The sequence below is a fragment of the Mauremys reevesii genome, linkage group 17 (genome assembly GCF_016161935.1).
Source record: "Mauremys reevesii isolate NIE-2019 linkage group 17, ASM1616193v1, whole genome shotgun sequence".
Classification (NCBI taxonomy): domain Eukaryota; kingdom Metazoa; phylum Chordata; order Testudines; family Geoemydidae; genus Mauremys; species Mauremys reevesii.
This window is the reverse complement of record NC_052639.1, coordinates 5898040-5917163: the sequence shown is the minus strand read 5'-3', so window position 1 is coordinate 5917163 and position 19124 is coordinate 5898040. Positions and strand designations below refer to the sequence as shown.

At 51.7% G+C, this 19124-nt stretch overlaps 1 protein-coding gene across 1 annotated transcript in view; it reads left to right on the top strand.

Moving 5' to 3' along the window:
- LOC120385062 (sodium channel protein type 4 subunit alpha-like) overlaps window positions 1–6372 on the top strand; it is a 127511-nt gene extending 121139 nt beyond the window's left edge. The window contains 2 exon segments of the mRNA XM_039504163.1: window positions 2860–3130; window positions 4796–6372. Coding sequence (XP_039360097.1) covers window positions 2860–3130; window positions 4796–5991 — 1467 coding nt within the window. The 3' untranslated portion in view covers window positions 5992–6372.
- The last annotated feature ends 12752 nt before the right edge of the window (window positions 6373–19124 follow it).

Genomic DNA, 19124 nt, shown 5'->3' with positions numbered 1-19124 from the left:
CCCCTGCTTGGGAATGTGGTATTGATTGGATTTTGGGGTTTATTCTACAGGCTGCGCCCTGTATTTTGGATAAATCCTTCAGCATGTATTGCCCTCCCTAATTGGATTTTAAATGACATTGCCTTTATCCAGTTTCCAGATCACTTTTACATACCAAAATTGCTCACAAGGGGCTGCCATTAGATTAGCACAACACAGAGAGCTTGGGTTATTTCCTCTGGAAGAAGGGGGAATTAACCAGATCCCTGTGGGCTGGGGCCAATAGTGCAGCAGCCATTTGGAGTATTCTTAAAAGCCAAGAACATGATGAGAAATTGGGCCAACTAGAAAAGGCAACTAGCCTTATTTCTGGAGCTCAACTAACCCAAGTACAGGCTGGAGTTGGTGAGTTACATGTCATTTCCACCCTTAGTTCTATGACCAAGAAGTTACTGACAGAGATGGTATTGAATATCACTGAGGCTGGGAAGGCATTGCAGTGGGATCTAGACCAGACTTGGCCCACTGCCCTTACAGACACATCAGGAACCATCTGATCTGTGGTCAGGGAGACATACATGGACACTTTCTGGGTGGAAGTGTGAACATTTACAGTGCTCCTTCCAAGCATTTGGACCGGTTAGGGGGGTGTGGGCTCCCATATACCGAATCCTGACGGGTCCATGGGGAGGATGAATGTGGGACTGAATTATTTACCGAGACATCTGGGAAATTAGACCACCTGATATACCTAACTGATTTATAGTCAGTGTCCCTAGAATAACACCTGACATTTTGGATAAGAATAGGGAGTCAATGGACATTTTGGCCGTTAGAACCACCACAGCTCAGTGTATCTATAAACTGAAGCCAGGGGAAGTTGTCACTGTTCATGATAATGTTTGCTGGAAGGGTAGAGGACAAGGAACTATCCTGACAGGACACCTACTTTTTCAAGTTAATGATAGCTGTGTGTATGTTAAAACCACCACTTATGTACTAAGTATGATGTATTGTGCTTTGTGACCAAAACTGTATAACAACCCCATTTTCTCCGACAGGGGGTAGCAAGCAGGGCAATTGCCTGGGGCCCTGTGCCATAGAAGGCCCTGCAGAGCTTAATTGCTCAGGCTTTGGCTTCAGCCCCAGGAGGTGGGTCTTCAGCTTTCTGCCCTAGGCCCCAGCAAGTCTAATGCCAGCCCTGCTTGGTGGACCCCCTGAAACCTGCTTGTGGCCCCTCGAGGGCCCCAGGCCCCTCATTGAGAACCACTGGTCTAAATTAGCTGTTACCACTCAAGAAAGAGATCTTGGAGTCACTGCAGAGTTCTCTGAAAAGATCTGCTCAGTGTGCAGCAGCAGTTTAAAAAGCTACCAGAATGTTAGGAACCGTTAGGAAAGGAATAGAAACCAAGACAAAAATATCACAATGCCACTATCTAAAGCCAGCCCTTGAATACTGCGTGCGGTGCTGGTTGCCCCATTTCAAAAAGGATATAATGGAACTGGAAAAAGTTCAGAGAAGGGCAACAAAGGTAATCAAGGGTCTGGCCTAGCTACCATACGAGGAGAGATTAAAAAGATTTGGGCTATTCAGCTTAGAAAAGAGACAATTAAGGGGGGATATGACAGAGGTCTATAAAATGATGACTGGTGTAGCAAAAAGGAAGAGAGAAGTGTTAATTACTTTTCCCACAATACAAACACCAGGGGTCTCCCGATAAAATTAATAAGCAGCAGATTTAATACAAACAAGAGGAAGTACTTTTTCACCACATTGTACAATTAACCTGTGGAACTCATTGCCAGGCAATGTTGTGAAGGCCAAAAGTATAACTAGTTTCAAACAAGAATTAATTAGTTCATGGAGGATAGGGCCATCAATGGCTATTAGCCAAGATGGCCAGGGATGCAACCCCATGCCCTGGGTCTCCCTAAACCTCTGAGTGGCAGAAGCTAGGAGGGGAAGACAAGGAGTGGATCTCTCAAAAATTGGCCTGTTCTGTGCACTCCCCCTGAAGCTCTTTAGTGGTTGCTCGTGGAGACAGGATACTGGGCTAGATGGACCGTTGGTCTGACCCAGCTCTTATGAAAATCCTCAGCTTTTCCCTATTCCTGGCAGCTGTTAACGGTCCTAGAATAGAAAATGGGGGTGGTTAATAATTAGACGATTGTGACTTTGACTTTTTTGAACAGGTACAACTCAAATGCTGTTTGCAGTGCTGCTGTAGCCATGTCAGTCCCAGGATATTAGAGAGACAAGGTAGGGGAGGGATTGTCTTTTAGTGGACCAGCTTGTGACAAGCTTTCGGAGCCACACAGAGCCTGGGAAAGGTCCGGAGAGTGTCCCAGCTCTGTAGCTTGAAAGCTTCTCTCTTTCACCACACAACTTGGTCCAATAAAAGACATTCCCTCCCCAAAACTCAGTGATGACCTTTCCCATTTTTGCCATGATATGCAGCTGGCATTAATTAGGGTTCAATAACGATCCCTCGTGGGGAGGCCCAGTCATTGAGCCTGGCGCTTGGGAGACATGTCATTATTACATCGTAACATATGAGACATGTGCCAGCTAGGCTCCATCTTGCAACACCCACTGACCTCAGCAGCAGGTGAGGGGCCCACAGCATTCCAGGCAGCACGGCCCAGATCCTCAAAGATATTTAGGTGCCTAACTCTCATGGGAGGCTCTGGGCCCACATCCTTGTTGCATGATCACACTGCACAAGGGATAAGACAGCTGGGTCTCTGTCCTCTTCTAAACACTGTTTCTCTCTTTCTCTTTCCGTTTTTGTCTTCATTCTCTGCTGTGCCCTGTCTGTCCATTCCACCTCCTGGCTTGTCCTTCTGCCTTCATCTTCACCCTCGTTCCATGTATTAAAGAACAAATGTCAGGGGCTGGTGTTTGACTGTGTGACAAAGCAAGCTTTTGACATCATCATCATGGTCCTGATTTGTCTTAACATGGTGACCATGATGGCTGAAACAGATGACCAAAGCCCAACCAAAATCAACATCCTCTACAATATCAACATGATTTTCATCGTCATCTTCACGGGCGAGTGTTTGCTCAAAATGTTCGCCTTGCGCTATTACTACTTCACCATTGGCTGGAATATCTTCGACTTTGTGGTGGTCATCCTCTCCATCGGAGGTAAGTGCTGGCCGCCAGCTGCATTTCCATTGACTCAGGCAAGCCGCCAAGTGGGTTCTGTAGCAACCAAGATAGAGAAGAAATGTCTAGATGGGAAATATGGATATGGTGGCACCTCCCTACCTGGGAGACCCATGGCCCTGCTTTGGAGCCTGAGCTCTGCCACTGTTCCTGTGCCTGCTGGAGTGGTGGTAGGAGTGGACACCCTCTATGAGCCACTTTGAGAAACCCATCACCATTCCTCTTTGGACAGACTGGGCCTCTCCTGAGCACTGTTCAGATGGGCAGAAGTCCACCCCTAAGGAGGGAGGACACATCTCCACCCTGCCTCCCTCCTCAGATAGAGAACTCGGTGTGGGGGGGACCCTACCAACATCAGTCACCCCAGAAGAGGTGGGAGGGTGGCAGTGGGTTTCAGAGTTAACAGCCCATAGGGATGCATAGGACATTTCACCCCTTTTAGAGCAACTGTCTGAGGCTGTCTGCAGACTCAGACAGCTGTCTCTGCATTGTCATGCTCAGCACCTGTTTTCAAGACTTTCTTCACAACCAGGAGAGCTAGAAACATGATTATTTATATATATTAAAGCTGAGATTCACATGACTCCAAGTGCAGGGGCCCATTGTGCTTATGCCTTAACCTGGTCCTGCTCCCCAGGTGCTCACCCTAAAAAACTCCTTCCTGTGTGCGCACTAAAACCTCCCCTGAGCATGCACCCTAAAGTGCTTCCCACAAATCCTACCCCACGTTCTCACCGAAAGCAACTCCCCAGGTTCCACTCATAAAGGGATCCTACATGGGCAGACCTCCCCTTCTCCAAGGGGCTCAGGTCTGTCTGCAACCCCAGGCACCTCGCAGAGGGCTCCCTTGCTCCCCGCTTTCAGCCTGCAGGAGGAAGTGTACAGCACACCCCTCTAGCATGGACTGGGGTGCAGCAAGGGCTCAGGGGGGCTCGTTGTTTCTGGGAGGGCGTGTCTCATTAGTGACGAGTTGGTACATTTTAAGCTTTGCATGTGCACTACAAGGCTGGTTTAGATAAACTCGTATATTCAAAATAATAAGGGCCACCAGTTCCCACTGTATCCTCAGAACACCCCTGGGGCACAGGGCAATTCCCCCTGTTACAGAGAGGCAGATGAGGCCAAGATCACACAGGACGTCTGTGGCACAGCTGGGATTCGAAGCCAGAATGCCTCAAATTCAGTGCTACTGCGCTAACTGCTGCACCGTCTTTGCTCACCAGCCTCTCCCTGTTCTCCCTGTGTGGAAGAATAGGGCCTAAAGCATGATTGTCACATTTAGCAAGAGAGACGTGCCAGAGGGCAACAGCAAAGAGCAAGGGTTAGACTGAGCAGTGAGCAAAACCTTTCAACCATGAAACACATCAGGCAATGGGGCAAATAGCAATGGGACATGGTGGATTCTTAGATGGTGGCTGGATGGCAAATCACAGGGAACACAGGATTATGCAGCAGCACTGGCTAGGGAACTTTCCTGAGGCCTTTTCCAGCCCATGTGAGGTTATGGTCCTCTGCTAATCATGCATTCACCTCCTCAGCTCTCCAGCACAGAGGGTGCACGTAGACCCAGAGCAGGTTACCCATTGCTTCACTATTTCAGTTCATGGAGTTAGCCATGCATACTTTCTTTGCACCCCTTTTCAGGTATCGGCCTTGCCGACATCATAGAGCAGTACTTTGTGTCCCCCACCCTCTTCAGGGTGATCAGGTTGGCAAGAATTGGGCGTGTTCTGCGGCTGATCCGAGGAGCAAAAGGAATCCGGACTCTCTTGTTTGCTTTAATGATGTCTCTCCCTGCTTTGTTCAACATCGGCCTCCTGCTGTTCTTGGTGATGTTCATCTACTCCATCTTCGGGATGTCCAACTTTGCCTATGTCAAGAAGGAGTCTGGGATCGATGACATCTTCAATTTCGAGACGTTTGGGAACAGCATCATCTGTTTGTTTCAGATCACGACGTCTGCCGGGTGGGATGGTCTCCTCAACCCTATCCTGAACAGTGGCCCACCGGATTGCGACCCTGACTTGGAGAATCCCGGAAGTTCAGTAAAAGGAGACTGCGGCAACCCGTCTATTGGCATCTGCTTTTTCTGCACCTACATCATCATCTCCTTTCTGGTCGTTGTGAACATGTACATCGCCATCATCTTGGAGAACTTCAACGTGGCTACAGAGGAGAGCAGCGAACCACTCTGCGAAGATGACTTTGAAATGTTCTATGAAACATGGGAGAAGTTTGATCCAGATGCCACCCAGTTTATCGCGTACAGCGTGATGTCGGATTTTGTAGACACCTTGCAAGAGCCACTCAAGATTGCCAAACCAAACAAGATTAAATTAATCACCATGGATTTACCGATGGTTGTCGGAGATAAAATCCACTGTCTGGATATTCTCTTTGCGCTGACTAAAGAAGTGCTGGGTGACTCAGGAGAAATGGATGGCTTGAAAGCCACAATGGAGGAGAAATTCATGGCTGCCAACCCATCCAAGGTTTCCTATGAACCCATCATTACGACTTTGAAAAGGAAGCACGAAGAAGTCTGTGCCATAAAAATCCAAAGAGCCTTCCGAAGGTATTTACTAAAGCGGTCGATGAAACAGGCGTCTTATCTGTACAGGCATAGTCAGGAGGAGGGCGTCTTTGCAGAGGGAGCACCGGAAAAAGAAGGACTAATTGCAGACAAAATGAACGAGATTTATGGCAACTGTGATACACACGTGGAAACGGCCCCAGGCCTGGCTCTTGCAGCACCAGTTCCAAGCCCAGAGACTCAAGCTGCCCCTAGTGAGGCGAAAAAACAGGATGGGGAGCGAGAGGTGAAAGAGTCATTAGTATAACACAAAGCACGTTTCATCTTCCTATCCTGCAAAGACTCCATTTGTATCTCTTCTGCAAGAACGCACCCATATCCCTCTCTATAGACAGCTAACGCCATATTACTGTATTTCAGACCCATCTTAACTTTTTAAACAGAACCTCATATTCATTACAGCACTGAGTATTTTTCTTCTGAGGTAAATGTGAAATCTCTCTATTGCTGGTGAAAGAGAAACATTGTAGGTTTTAAAATGATATAACCATGGTAGCGATGTGTTTCAGAAGTTAACGACTGGGTATGGCTCTCCTTTTATTTTCAAAATTATTTCTTAATATTATTTCACACTTGAGGTGTTTGCCCAGTTATTGTTCCCGACGTGCAATGAATTAGAGGAGAGAGACGAGCCAAGTGAAATAATATTAAAAATAATTGCAGAAAAGATAAGATTTTGTGAACAAAAATCTCCAATGTCTTAAAAGTAGCACCTTTCTTTTGAATATTTGAATAGGCGTTATGGATTTTTGTTATATACAGTAAATGTGCAATTATGTCTTAAAGATTTGTTTGCATAGTAAAAAAATCTGCAGCTCTATTCTCAGGGTTAAATGCAGCTTGTAAAGTTTTTCAGAACACTCATCTACAGCAGAAAGCATTCAGCTCGGAACAGTAGGAACATCAACTAGTTATTGCCACGCTGCTTTTCTGGGTTCCCATTTAATCTAGGAACTAGATTATGTGAAAGGAAAATAGTTCCCAAATAGTCCCACTTCTCTCTACAGAAATACCTCTAGTCCAGCTTCACCAAATCTTAACTACTGCCCATCTCCTGGAGCAGGAAATCTTTGTTCCCATCAGGTCACGGGCTGCCATGTGGAGCCAGATCAGGTGATAAAACCGTTTGGTTGCACTGGAATATTTATAATGAATTGCTTGATCAGGTACATTTACAGAATTGATATCTACTCGTGGAAAACCTTGTGCTTTCTTGGTGATTAATACCTTCCTCCCACCTTATGAATTAACAGTCCTCTGGGAGGATAGTACATATCAGGGCAAAACATATGTGCAAAGCCTAAAACAGGAAAGCAAAAAGTCACTTTAGAAATACTGTTTCCCGTTTCTAAATCTTATTGCCAACTCCTCCTCCCATAGACAGTGTCCTCTGACTGAGCGGGGAGATTTTCTATCACATCTCTTTAGTGTGGAGTTGGACTTTCTGCTGTGGAAACAGATGGGGCAGAGTTTCAAAACAGGCCTTCCTAACTGATTAGTTTTGACTCTGAATCCTTGATCAGTCTGTGGATTTGCTCAGAGCCGCACCGTCCAGTGTCGAGCTGTGAACTAGAGCAATAGTCGCGCTGCGTAACGTAAGCTGTAACCTGCTCAGCTTTGGCTAATGGAGTCACGCTCTTCTGTTCAGTTTCTTTTTCAGATGAAGTGTCAGAGGTGCCAAAGGGTCACTGAGCATCACCAGTGGCTATCACGAAGGGCCTTGGGTCTAGCCAGCCCTGGGCAGCTGGGCCCCTCTCTAGAGATTTGTTTTCCAGATTCCTGTGGAAGTGGGGGCCTGATCTTGCAGCCCCAGCTCAGGCCAAGCTCCTAGCAACTCCCTGGCAGGCAGTGAGCATGGGGGCAGCATGGCACACTCAGCATGGGTCTCGGTGCATTCCTCTGCTCCCACAAAACACGCCCCAGCCCGTGCTTAGCTTTAAGCCTGGGAGTCGCTCAGTGGGTTCCAATGGGACTGCTCGCAGGCTCAAGGTTACGCACGCGTTGGGCTGGAGCTGTTTTACTTGAACTTGTCCTTACTGAAGCCAATGGCAAAAGCTTCCATTGGTGCAGGCTCAAGCCGTGACTCCTGCCCTCCCCTCCCCGCCAGCGTGGGTGCGCACAGCCTGAGAGCAAAGGGAATGGTGCTGCTGCCGAGGGTGGAAGGTGGTGGAGAGCCAGCCCCTCCGGAGCACCAGGGTGGGTGGATTGGGGGAGGTCAGGGGGAGCCAGGGACATAGCCTGAAGATTCACTGAGCACAAGGGCCCTGCACACAGGTCCCCTGCACAGAGCTGTGTGGCTGCTGGTGTAGCAGCTGTCGAGTGACTCTGCCAGGGCATCGTGGCATGCAACAAGGCAGACCTGCGTCCCACGGTCCCCCCAGGCAGAAGCAGAAAGCCCCTCTGGAGGCTGGCAGGGATTTGGCCCTGCATGATTTCTGTGCTGATAGAACTGTTCTTCCTTCCCCTCGAGTCTCCTTCCTGCTGGACGTTGTGACTGCAATTCAGGAACCAAGCAGGGGGAAATCCCGGCCTGCTGGAGCCAATCAGTGTTAACCAGGGCTGCAATTCCACCCACAGCCAGCAGCAACTAGGCTGGGAGGCAGCTGCCCACAGAGAGACCTGCTGTTAATGAACAGTCGTTGTTCTTCCTGACCAGCCTTGTCTGGGTTATTGTCCCCAGTGACTTCCCCAAGGGCTCTTCCAGGAGAAAAAGGGGGATTTCTCCTAAGGCAGGGTCCTGCGCAGGAGCGGCAGGTTTGTGTCATTTTTGGTGGTGCCAGAACGCTCCAAGTCCCCCCTCCCCCTCATGCCTAAGGCTCTGGGAGGGAGTTTGGGTGCGGGCTCTGGGCTGGGGCAGGGGGTTGGGGTACAGCAGGGGATGAGGGGGTGCAGCTCCCGAAAGGGACCCACACACCGCTCTGGCAGCGGCTTCTAGACGGGGACAGGGGTCTGCATGAGTCACTGCCCGCAGGCACCGCCCCCCACAGCTCCCATTGGCTGCAGTTCCAATGGCAGAATTGGGGCAGGGGCGGTGCGTGGAGACACCCCACCCCCAGGGGCTGCAGGGACGTGCCGGCTGCTTCCGGGAGTGGCGTGCCATGCGGAGCGAGGGCAGGCAGGAGGCCGCTTTAGCCCTGCTGCACTGCCGGTGGTGGTGGCAGGGGCCCCAGGATCCTTTTAAATCACCTGGGGGCAGCAGGTGGGGCCGGGAGATGCTCCAGGAGAAGGCAGTTGGGGATGGAGGAGGGACCCAGCCCCAAACATTGGTAGAGCTGGGCCCCGGACTCTGAATATTCTTGGAGCACGGGCACCACGGACCCATATAATTTGCTGCCCTGGCCCTGTGGGCTCTTTCTCTGAGGGTACGTCTACACTACGGGATTATTCCGAATTTACAGAAACCGGTTTAGTAAAACAGATTGTATAAAATCAAGTGCATGCGGCCACACTAAGCACATTAATTCGGTGGTGTGCGTCCACGGTCCGAGGCTAGCGTCGATTTCTGGAGCGTTGCACTGTGGGTAGCTATTCCGTAGCTATCCCATAGTTCCCGCAGCCTCCCCCACCCCTTGGAATTCTGGGTTGAGTTCCCAGTGGCTGATGGGGAAAAAATCATTGCCACGGGTGGTTCTGGGTACAGCCTCACCCCTCCCTCCCTGAAAGCAGCAGACAACCGTTTCGCGCCTTTTTTCCTGGGTGAACTGTGCAGATGCCATAACACAGCAAGCATGGACCCTGCTCAGCTCAATACTGCAATCATGGATGTTTTAAACACCTCGCGCATGCTCGTGCAGTATATGGTGAACCAGGACCTTCAAACCGAGGTGAGGAGGAGGCGGATACGGCAGCGCGGCAATGACAGTGATGAGGACGTGGACACAGAATTCTCTCAAACCGCGGGCCCCCGCGCTTTGGAGATCCTGATGGTAATGGGGCAGATTCTATCCATTGAACACTGATTTTGGGCCCGGGAAACAAGCACTGACTGGTGGGACCGCATTGTGTTGCAGGTTTGGGACGATTCCCAGTGGCTGCGAAACTTTCGCATGCGTAAGGGCACTTTCATGGAACTTTGTGGCTTGCTTGCCCCTGCCCTGAAACGCCATAATACCAAGATGAGAGCAGCCCTCACAGTAGAGAAGTGAGTGGCGATAGCCCTGTGGAAGCTTGCAACGCCAGACAGCTACCGGTCAGTCGGGAATCAATTTGGAGTTGGAAAATCTACTGTGGGGGCTGCTGTGATGCAAGTAGCCAAAGCAATCACTAAGCTGCTGCTACGAAAGGTTGTGACTCTGGGAAATGTGCAGGCCATAGTGGATGGCTTTGCTGCACTGGGATTCCCTAACTGTGGGGGGGCGATAGATGGAACCCATATCCCTATCTTGGCACCAGAGTGCCAGGGCACCCAGTACGTAAACCGGAAGGGGTACTTTTCAATGGTGCTGCAAGCACTGGTGGATCACAAGGGACGTTTCACCAACATCCACGTGGGATGGCCAGGGAGGGTTCATGACGCTCGCGTCTTCAGAAGCACTACTCTGTTTAAATGGCTGCAGCAAGGGAATTACTTCCCAGACCAGAAAATAACAGTTGGGGATGTTGAAATGCCTGTCGTTATCCTGGGGGACCCAGCCTACCCCTTGATGCCATGGCTTATGAAGCCATACACAGGCAGCCTGGACAGTGGTCAGGATCTGTTCAACTACAGGCTGAGCAAGTGCAGAATGGTGGTGGAATGTGCATTTGGCCGTTTAAAGGCGCGCTGGCGCACATTACTGACTCGCTCAGATCTCAGCCAAACCAATGTCCCCTATGTTATTGCTACTTGCTGTGTGCTCCACAATCTCTGTGAGAGTAAGGGGGAGACCTTTATGGCGGGGTGGGAGGCTGAGGCAAATCATCTGGCCGCTGATTACGTGCAGCCAGACACCAGGGAGATTAGAAGAGCACACCAGGAAGCGGTGCACATCAGAGAAGCTTTGAAGCTTCATCACTGGCCAGGATAGGGTGTGACTGCTGTGTTTGTTTCCCCTTGATGAACCCCCACCCCCCTTGATTGACTCATTCCCTGTAAGCAACCCACCCTCCCCCTTCGAGTACAGCTTGCTTATGCAAATAAAGTCACTCTCGTTTAAAAATCATGTATTCTTTATTAATTCATTATAAAAAGAGGGAGAGAAGTAAGGGTGTGGTTTGGGAGGAGGATAGGAGGGATGGAGAAGGCCACTTAAAAAATTTCACAGTAATGACAGCCTTCTGGTTGGGCTGTCCACGGGGGTGGAGTGGGCGGGTGCACGGAGCCTCCCCCCATGCGTTCTTACACGTCTGGGTGAGGAGGATGTGGAACATGGTGAGGGTTGAGGGTGGTTATACAGGGGCTGCAGCGGCACTCTGTGATCCTGCTGCCGTTCCTGAAGCTCCACCAGATGCTGGAGCATGTCAGTTTGATCACGCAGCAGCACCAGAGTTGCATCCCGCCACCGCTGATTTTCCTGCCGGTCTTCCTGCCGCCACCTCTCATCTCGGGTGTCCCTCCTGTCCTCACGTTCACTGGCATCTTTCCTGTAATTTGATACCACGTCCTTCCACTCATTCAGATGAGCTCTTTCCTTGCGTGTAACTTCCATAATATCCGAGAACATTTCATCTCGCATCTTCTTTTTCCTCCGCCTTATCTGGGCTAGCCTTTGGGATGGAGCATTGGAGTCTAAAATGATACATTTTAATTCTGAGGCACCTATCTGCCCCCACCATTCTAGATGCCTTCACTGAAACAATAGTTAGCATGGCTTGAAAAATTTGCAGCTGCATGAGGGAAAGAAGTATTTAAAAAGATACATTTTACAGAACAATGGTTATACTCTTTCACAGTGAACAGCACTATTCACCTTACATAGCACATGTGATTTCCCTACAAGGTCGCATTTTTCATCTTAATACTGAGTGCCTGCAGCTCTGGGGTTACAGATCTCACAGACACAGGTCCGGGCATCAGAATTCAGCTTGCATGCGGCCATGGTAAGCCACTGTCTTTCGGCTTCTGCAGTGATTTACCCCTCCCCACAACGCATGGCTAATACCATGCTAGCTCCCTGCTAATCAACACCCTTCCCCCCCCACTGCGTGGCTGGTAGCTTGGGGAAGTTCCCCGCTGACCAAACACGAAAAAGATCATCAGCATTTCACTCCTCCCCTCCCCCCGCTTGGCTACGTGCAGGAAAGGATTTTTTTTTAAGCTGCTGCAGTCCACGAACCCAGTAGGAAAATGGCCATCCCCCTTACTTAAATTCCTGATTTTCAACCAGGTTACCCTGAACGATATCACTTTGCTGAGGATAACACAGCGAGATAAAGAGCGGATGCTTCTTGAATGCCAGCAGTCACCGGGACCATACGCAGCTATGCTTTGCCATGAAATGATACCTGATTACTTGCTACATGCATGGCGTGGTAAAGTGTCCTACCATGGTGGATGGAACAAGGCTGCCTTGGCCAGAAACCTTCTGCAAAGGCTTCTGGAGTACCTCCAGGAGCGCTTCATCGAGATGTCCCTGGAGGATTTCCGCTCAATCCCCAGACATGTTAACAAACTTTTCTAAGTAACTATACTGTCTGCGAATGCATCCCAAGTCCTCAGGGCAAATCAATCATTAAAAAACGCTTGCTTAAAAAACAATGTTTGATATTTGCAAAGGTACACTCACCAGAGGTCCCTTCCATGGCTTCATTGTCTGGGGTAGTGGCTTGGGAGGGTAATTCTGTCAGAGTGAGAAAAAGCTCCTGGCTGTTGGGGCTCACGGAGTTCTGTGTGCTGTCTGCTAGCTCGTCCTCCTCTTCTTCATCGTCATCTTCCCTGTCCACATAATCCTCAGCCATGGCAGAGATTACAACCCCCACCTCGGAATCCACGGACAGGGGTGGGGTACTTGTAGCGCAGCCCCCTAAAATTGCATGCAGCTCAGCGTAGAAGGGGCATGTTTTTGGCCCTGCCCCGGACCTTCCGTTTGCTTCTTTGGTTTTCTGGTAGGCTTGTCTGAGCTCCTTGACTTTCACTCTGCACTGCAGTGAGTCCCTGCTGTGGTCTTTATCCGTCATAGCCTTAGAAATTCTTTCAAATACTTTTTCATTTCGTCTTTTGGAACGCAGTTCGGTTAGCACTGAATCCTCTCCCCATATAGCGATCAGATCCAGTACCTCCCGTGCAGTCCATGCTGGGGCTCTTTTTCGATTCTCAGGAGACTGCATTGTTACCTGTGCTGATGAGCTGTGCGTGGTCACCTGTGCTGATGAGCTCTCCACGCTGGGGAAGCAGGAAATGAATTTCAAAAGTTCGCGGGGCTTTTCCTGTCTACCTGGCCAGTGCATCAGAGTTCAGAATGCTGTCCAGAGCGGTCACTGGTGCACTGTGGGATACCGCCCGGAGGCCAATACCGTCGATTTGCGGCCACACTAACCCTATTCCGATATGTTAATCCCGATATTAGCGCTACTCCTCTCATTGGGGAGGAGTACAGAAACTGATTTAAAGAGCCATTAAAATCGATATAAGGGGCCTCTTAGTGTGGACGGGTGTGGCGTTAAATCGGTTTAATGCTCCTAAAACCGGTTTAAACGCGTAGTGTAGACCAGGCCTGAGTGTACTTGCCTCAAACCAGCAGCAGATGGTCAGGGTTCAAATCCTCTTGGAGGCTGGGGTGGCAGGGGAGCATCTTTGCTGCAGGCAACAAAGTTCTCCGCTCATCACAGCACTGGGTGATGTCAGCGTGCCCAGGGCGATGGGGCTAGTCACTGCTTGAGAGGATGGTTTCAAGTGTGTTTACTTGTGAACATCCGAGGAGAAAGGGGGGTGCGGTCCTGGCAACCAAGATGTTCTACAGCCGCTGTTGCTTGTCCAGACTTGTTGGGCAGGGGTGGAAGAATACCAGGGAGTTTCAGTCAATGAGCTCGAGCAATTTCTCTTGGTATATTTCTTAAAATAAAAACTGGAAATGCTCAATCCTGTTTAGAAACGTTTCTGATTTGTGTTACATCAGCTGCCAACATTCCCATTAACCCCTTGGGGTCCAGTCCACCACCCAGCACTTGCTGGCCGCTAACGCAAGGTTCACCCACCCCCCTGAGCTCTGTAGCTTGGGTGCTTGGAGCCCCCCCAGCAGAGTGTTTTAATTTGCCAGGTCCGTTTAAAAGAGAAAGGGTTTGGGGAGGGGGGCGGGAGGGGACTAGGGAAGTAGCTTCATTCTTTAGGGCTTCGAACTAGCAGGTCAGCTCAGCCCCTGCATGGCTAATGCTTGAGCTCCAGTTGCGGTAGCTCCTCGCCACCCCTCAGCCAGCCTGCCTGCCCCACTCCACACAGCCAGGAGGCCTGGCTCAGCACAGAACGGCGCACAGCTGCCAAGGGGCCCACCCTGCCGAGTCCCTAACGCAGGCCAGAGCACAGGGCTGTGTGCGTCTACATGGCACACTAAGCCCAGGACTGACTCAGGTTTGAGCCCAAGTCCCCACTTCTGTCCACACAGAAATCAGTCTGATTTGGGTCAGCCAGCTCCTGGGCCCCAGCTGGGGTAGGGGAGGTCAGAGCCCAAGTCCTGCTGTGACTCAGGTCCAAGCCCTGTCATTGTGTAGTGTGGATGCAGCGGTACACAGTGCAATGTGAACGCATCAGCACAACTAGGAGACCTGCAATTGTAAACCCAGGTTTGCAATGCAGTGTGGACGCGCAAGCCCAGGTCCCGCAGCCCTGGGCTCCCATATCCTGTGGTTCTAGGGGGAGGCAGCGGCAAAGCACCTGGAAAGAGCAGGGGAGAGGGTGCCTGGCCAACTAAACCCCAACTGTCTGGTGGAGTCGCTCTGTTCCACTGCAGCATAGCAGCCCTACAAGCCATTTAGCTTCCCTGTTGCAAAGGAGGGTTCAAATCTTGGCAGATTTGGGGCTCTCCACAATCAGGTCTCTGTGGCTCTGTCCGCACTACAGTTAGACACCTGGGGCTGGCCCATGCCCCCCGACAGGCTCACAGGGCTCAGGCTAAGGGGCTGTTTGCAGTGTAGACGTTTGGGCTCAGGCTGGGCCCCTCACAGGGTCCTAGAGCCCAGGCTCCAGGTTGAGCCTGAACATTCACACAGCAATGAAACAGCCCCTTAGCTGACCCACACAAGCCCCTGTCAGCCAGCACGGGCCAGCCACAGGGATCGAACTGCAGTGGAGACAGACCCAGCAAGGCCCTGTAGGGTGTGTTCCGGGACTACCTTGCACCCAGTGACTACAGCTCAAAGGCCAACAGGGTCATATTGGGTGCCACCATGGGGGGGGGGGGGGCACTGAACGTGCTAAGGAGCCTGGCCCCAATTGTGGGTGCTGGGAGCTTCTGAAAATCTGCCCCCTCCCCCCTGCCCCTTCACCCTCTCTTGCTCGCTGCCTCCCTCCCACCCTTGTTTCCTTTACAATAAATAGTGAGAACTTTAAGCTGCTAACAGAGGACTCCAGACCCTGAGGTGTAACCCTTGGCTTCCCCACTGCCTCCTTGGGTGACCGGGGTGAAAGAAACAAGATTCATGACTCTTTTACTGAGCAGCTTCCTGGAGAGGAATTGCAAACTAGACGAAGCAAACAAAACAGCAATGCTGCAGGTGCACACACACTGCACGGGTTTATTTACAGCAATGCACACAGGCCCCAGGGGGTGCACATGCACGTGTATGCACACACACACACACACACACACACACACACACACACACACACACACACTGCCTGGGTGTATTTACAGCAATGCACGCAGGCCCCAGAGGGTTCACATGCACATGTGCACACACACACTTCATGGGTGTATTTTTAGCAATACACACAGGCCCCAGAGGGTGCACCCGTGCACACACAAACGCATGCACACACACACACACACACACACACACACGCTGCACTGGTGTATTTATAGCAATGCACACAGGCCCCAGAGGGTGCACCCGTGCACACACACACGCATGCACACACACACACACACACACACACACACACACACACACACACACACGCTGCCTGGGTGTATTTACAGCAATGAACGCAGGCCCCAGAGGGTTCACATGCACATGTGCACACACACGCTGCACTGGTGTATTTACAGCAATGCACACAGGCCCCAGAGGGTGCACATGCATGTGTGCACACACACACACACTGCATGGGTGTATTTATAGCACTGGACACTGGCCCCAGAAAGTGCATACCATGTGCACATGCGCACGCACACACACACGCACACTGCATGGGCTTATCTCATTTCAATTTTCGTTCTTGGCTAAGCTCTGCCCTTCTAAGGGAAGGACGTGCTGCTGGTTTAAGAGCCGTGTGCCATGCCCATGCCCAGGGGTTAGCCCAGGGCACCAGCGAGGCTGTGGGAGGGAGCTGAGGGAAGTGCACACAGCTGGGGGTGGGGGCGGGGGGTGTTTCAGGCATTGGGCACGCAGCAAAGGCAAGGATGGTACGGGCTACGCCTAAGCCAGCCCCTCCCAGATCTGTACATTGGAGCGCTCAGTACAGGGGTCACAAGGGAGGTTCTCGGCCTCTGCTGTGCAGGAAGGCGACGTGCCGATCCGATGGACCCTTCTGGCCTTAGACTCAATGGCTGTACAGATCCCCATGGTAACTGCTGACCCTCACCTCGGGTGCCAAAATCCTCCTAGGTCCCCTACATGTACCAAGTAACAAAGCCCCTAATCCCTCCCCCCACAGCCGTCCAGACCCTGGGACTCCCCCGGGAATTCACTCCTGAGCCTCCATCTCCTAGAGCCCAGCAGCCAAGGCCCTCTCAGCCCCATCCAGCTCCTCGCAGCCCCCCGCATCTCCTGCAGCGAGCAGCCAAGACGTCTCCCCCCCACTGAATCCTCATCAGCCGCTCGTTTGGGCAGTTCCGCGGGGAGTCCTGCAGCTGGGCCAGGGCAGGGCTGGGGCTGCCAACGTGGTAACTGGACACTACAGTAAGAGTGCTGGAACCTCCCCTGCCTTGCCCCTTCCCCCGAGGTCCTTCCTTCACGGGTTTTAAGCTCAGGCTTGACACAGCCCTGGCCTGGATGATTTAGTTGGGGTTGGTCCTGCTTTGCGCAGGGGGTGGGACTAGAATCTCCTGAGGTCCCTTCCAGCCCTGAGAGTCTGTGATTCCCACTCCTGCCCCGTTTACTCCCCCAAACCCCGTGCCCTGCCCTGCCTCTTCCCCTAAGGCCCCATCCCGACCCACTTCTCTTCTCCCGCTGCCGCTCGCTGCTTTCCCCTGCCACCCACCCCCCCGGGTCAGGAGGGACTCACCTGCAGAGCCGGGGCAGAGCTGCAGCCACCCGACGCAGGTAGACAGCAGCCCCGGGTGAGTAGGGGCTGAAGCAGGTGATGACCCAGCGCCTCCCCCGCTTGAAGTAATCGGACTTTGGGTGTCCAGTCAGTAGATCTGACTGGACGCTGTCAGGTCCCCTTTTTGACTGGATTGTCTGGTCAAAAACCAGGCCCCTGACCACCCTAGGCAGAACAAGTGTCTCTACTGGTCCAGTTCAGCCATGTTGGGCCGGGAAAGGGTCATAGAATCATAGAATCTCAGGGCTGGAAGGGACCTCAGGAGGTCATCTAGTCCAACCCCCAAAAATAATAATAAGTGGAGATATACCAATCTCCTAGAACTGGAAGGGACCTTGAAAGGTCATCAAGTCCAGCCCCCTGCCTTCACTAGCAGGACCAATTTTTGCCCCAGATCTCTAAGTGGCCTTCTCAAGGACTGAATTCACAATCCTGGGTTTAACAGGCCAATGCTCAAACCACTGAGCTATCCCTCCCACTGTGATAGGAGCAGGAGTGGGCTATACACGGGGTGGGACTCTCTTCCCATAATGCCACTGGCAGGGCTGACCAGGGAACCGCCTGATAAACAGATCCCGGTGAATTGTTTTCTTCTTTCAGTGGCACAGCATGTCCCCCGTGGCATCCAGGTTCAGAACAGCAGGCTCTGGAGCAAACCATGCGGTGGAGTTGGGATACAGCCTTCGCCTTCTCTCTGTGTCACATTGGAGCTGCCAAAATGACACACATGAAACCCAACTCCATGATGAATAGGAATAGCCCAGCAAAGAACACATCTGCATACACTGCCTGGAGTCAGAGACCTAAAGGGCAGGTAACACTGTGTTCCTGTCCACTGAAGACACAAACACACTTTCTTGGCTTTTGTAGTAAACAGCTGGGAGAACCCCAGGCTTGCTTATTACCTGGGTGCCATTTAAATGGGCTAGGAAGATCCAAACAACCAGGGAAAACCCTGAAGAACTGCTCTAAGGGTATGTCTACACTACAAGAGTAGTTCGATTTAACTTAGGTCGAATTTGTGGATTCGACCTGATGAATTCGAATTTGTGTATCCACACTAAGGACACTAATTCGACTTTGTGAGTCCACACTAACGGGGCAAGCGTCGACATTGGAAGTGGTGCATTCTGGGCAGCTATCCCACAGTTCCCGCAGTCCCCGCTTCCCATTGGAATGCTGGGTAGAGCCCCCAATGCCTGCTGGGGGAAAAATGTGTCGAGGGTGGTTTTGGGTAACTGTCGTCATTCAACCGTCACTCCTGCACTCTTTCCTTTAAAGCGCCGGCGGGAACTCTGTTCGCGCACTTTTCTGGTCAGTGACAGCGCGGACGCCACAGCACTGCGAGCATGGAGCCCGCTGCGATCATCGCTGCACTTATGGCCGTTGTCAACTCCTCGCACCTTATCGAACACCTCTTCCACAGTCAGCTGCTGAGAAATTGGGCGAGGAGGCTCCGGCAGCGCGGTGAGGACATGAAGTGTGAGAGTAGCACAGACCTTTCACAAAGCACGGGATCCCACGCCGCGGAGATCATGGTGGCAATGGGTCATGTTCATGCTATGGGACGGCGATTCTGGGCCCGGGAAATAAGCACGGACTGGTGGGACTGCATAGTGCTGCAGGTCTGGGATGAATCACAGTGGCTGCGAAACTTCAGGATGCGTAAGGGCACTTTCCTTGAACTGTGTGACTTGCTGGCCCCTGCCCTGAAGCGCCAGGACACCCGGATGCGAGCAGCCCTGACTGTGCAGAAGCGAGTGGCCATAGCCCTATGGAAACTTGCCACGCCAGACAGCTACTGGTCAGTAGCGAACCACTTTGGCGTGGGCAAATCTACCGTGGGGGTTGCTGTGATGCAAGTAGCCCACGCAATCGTTGACCTACTGCTCTCAAAGGTGGTGACCCTGGGAAATGTCCAGGTCGTCATAGATGGCTTCGCCGCGATGGGATTCCCAAACTGCGGTGGGGCTATAGATGGCACTCACATCCCTATCCTGGGACCGGCCCACCAGGCCAGCCAGTATATTAACCAAAAGGGCTAC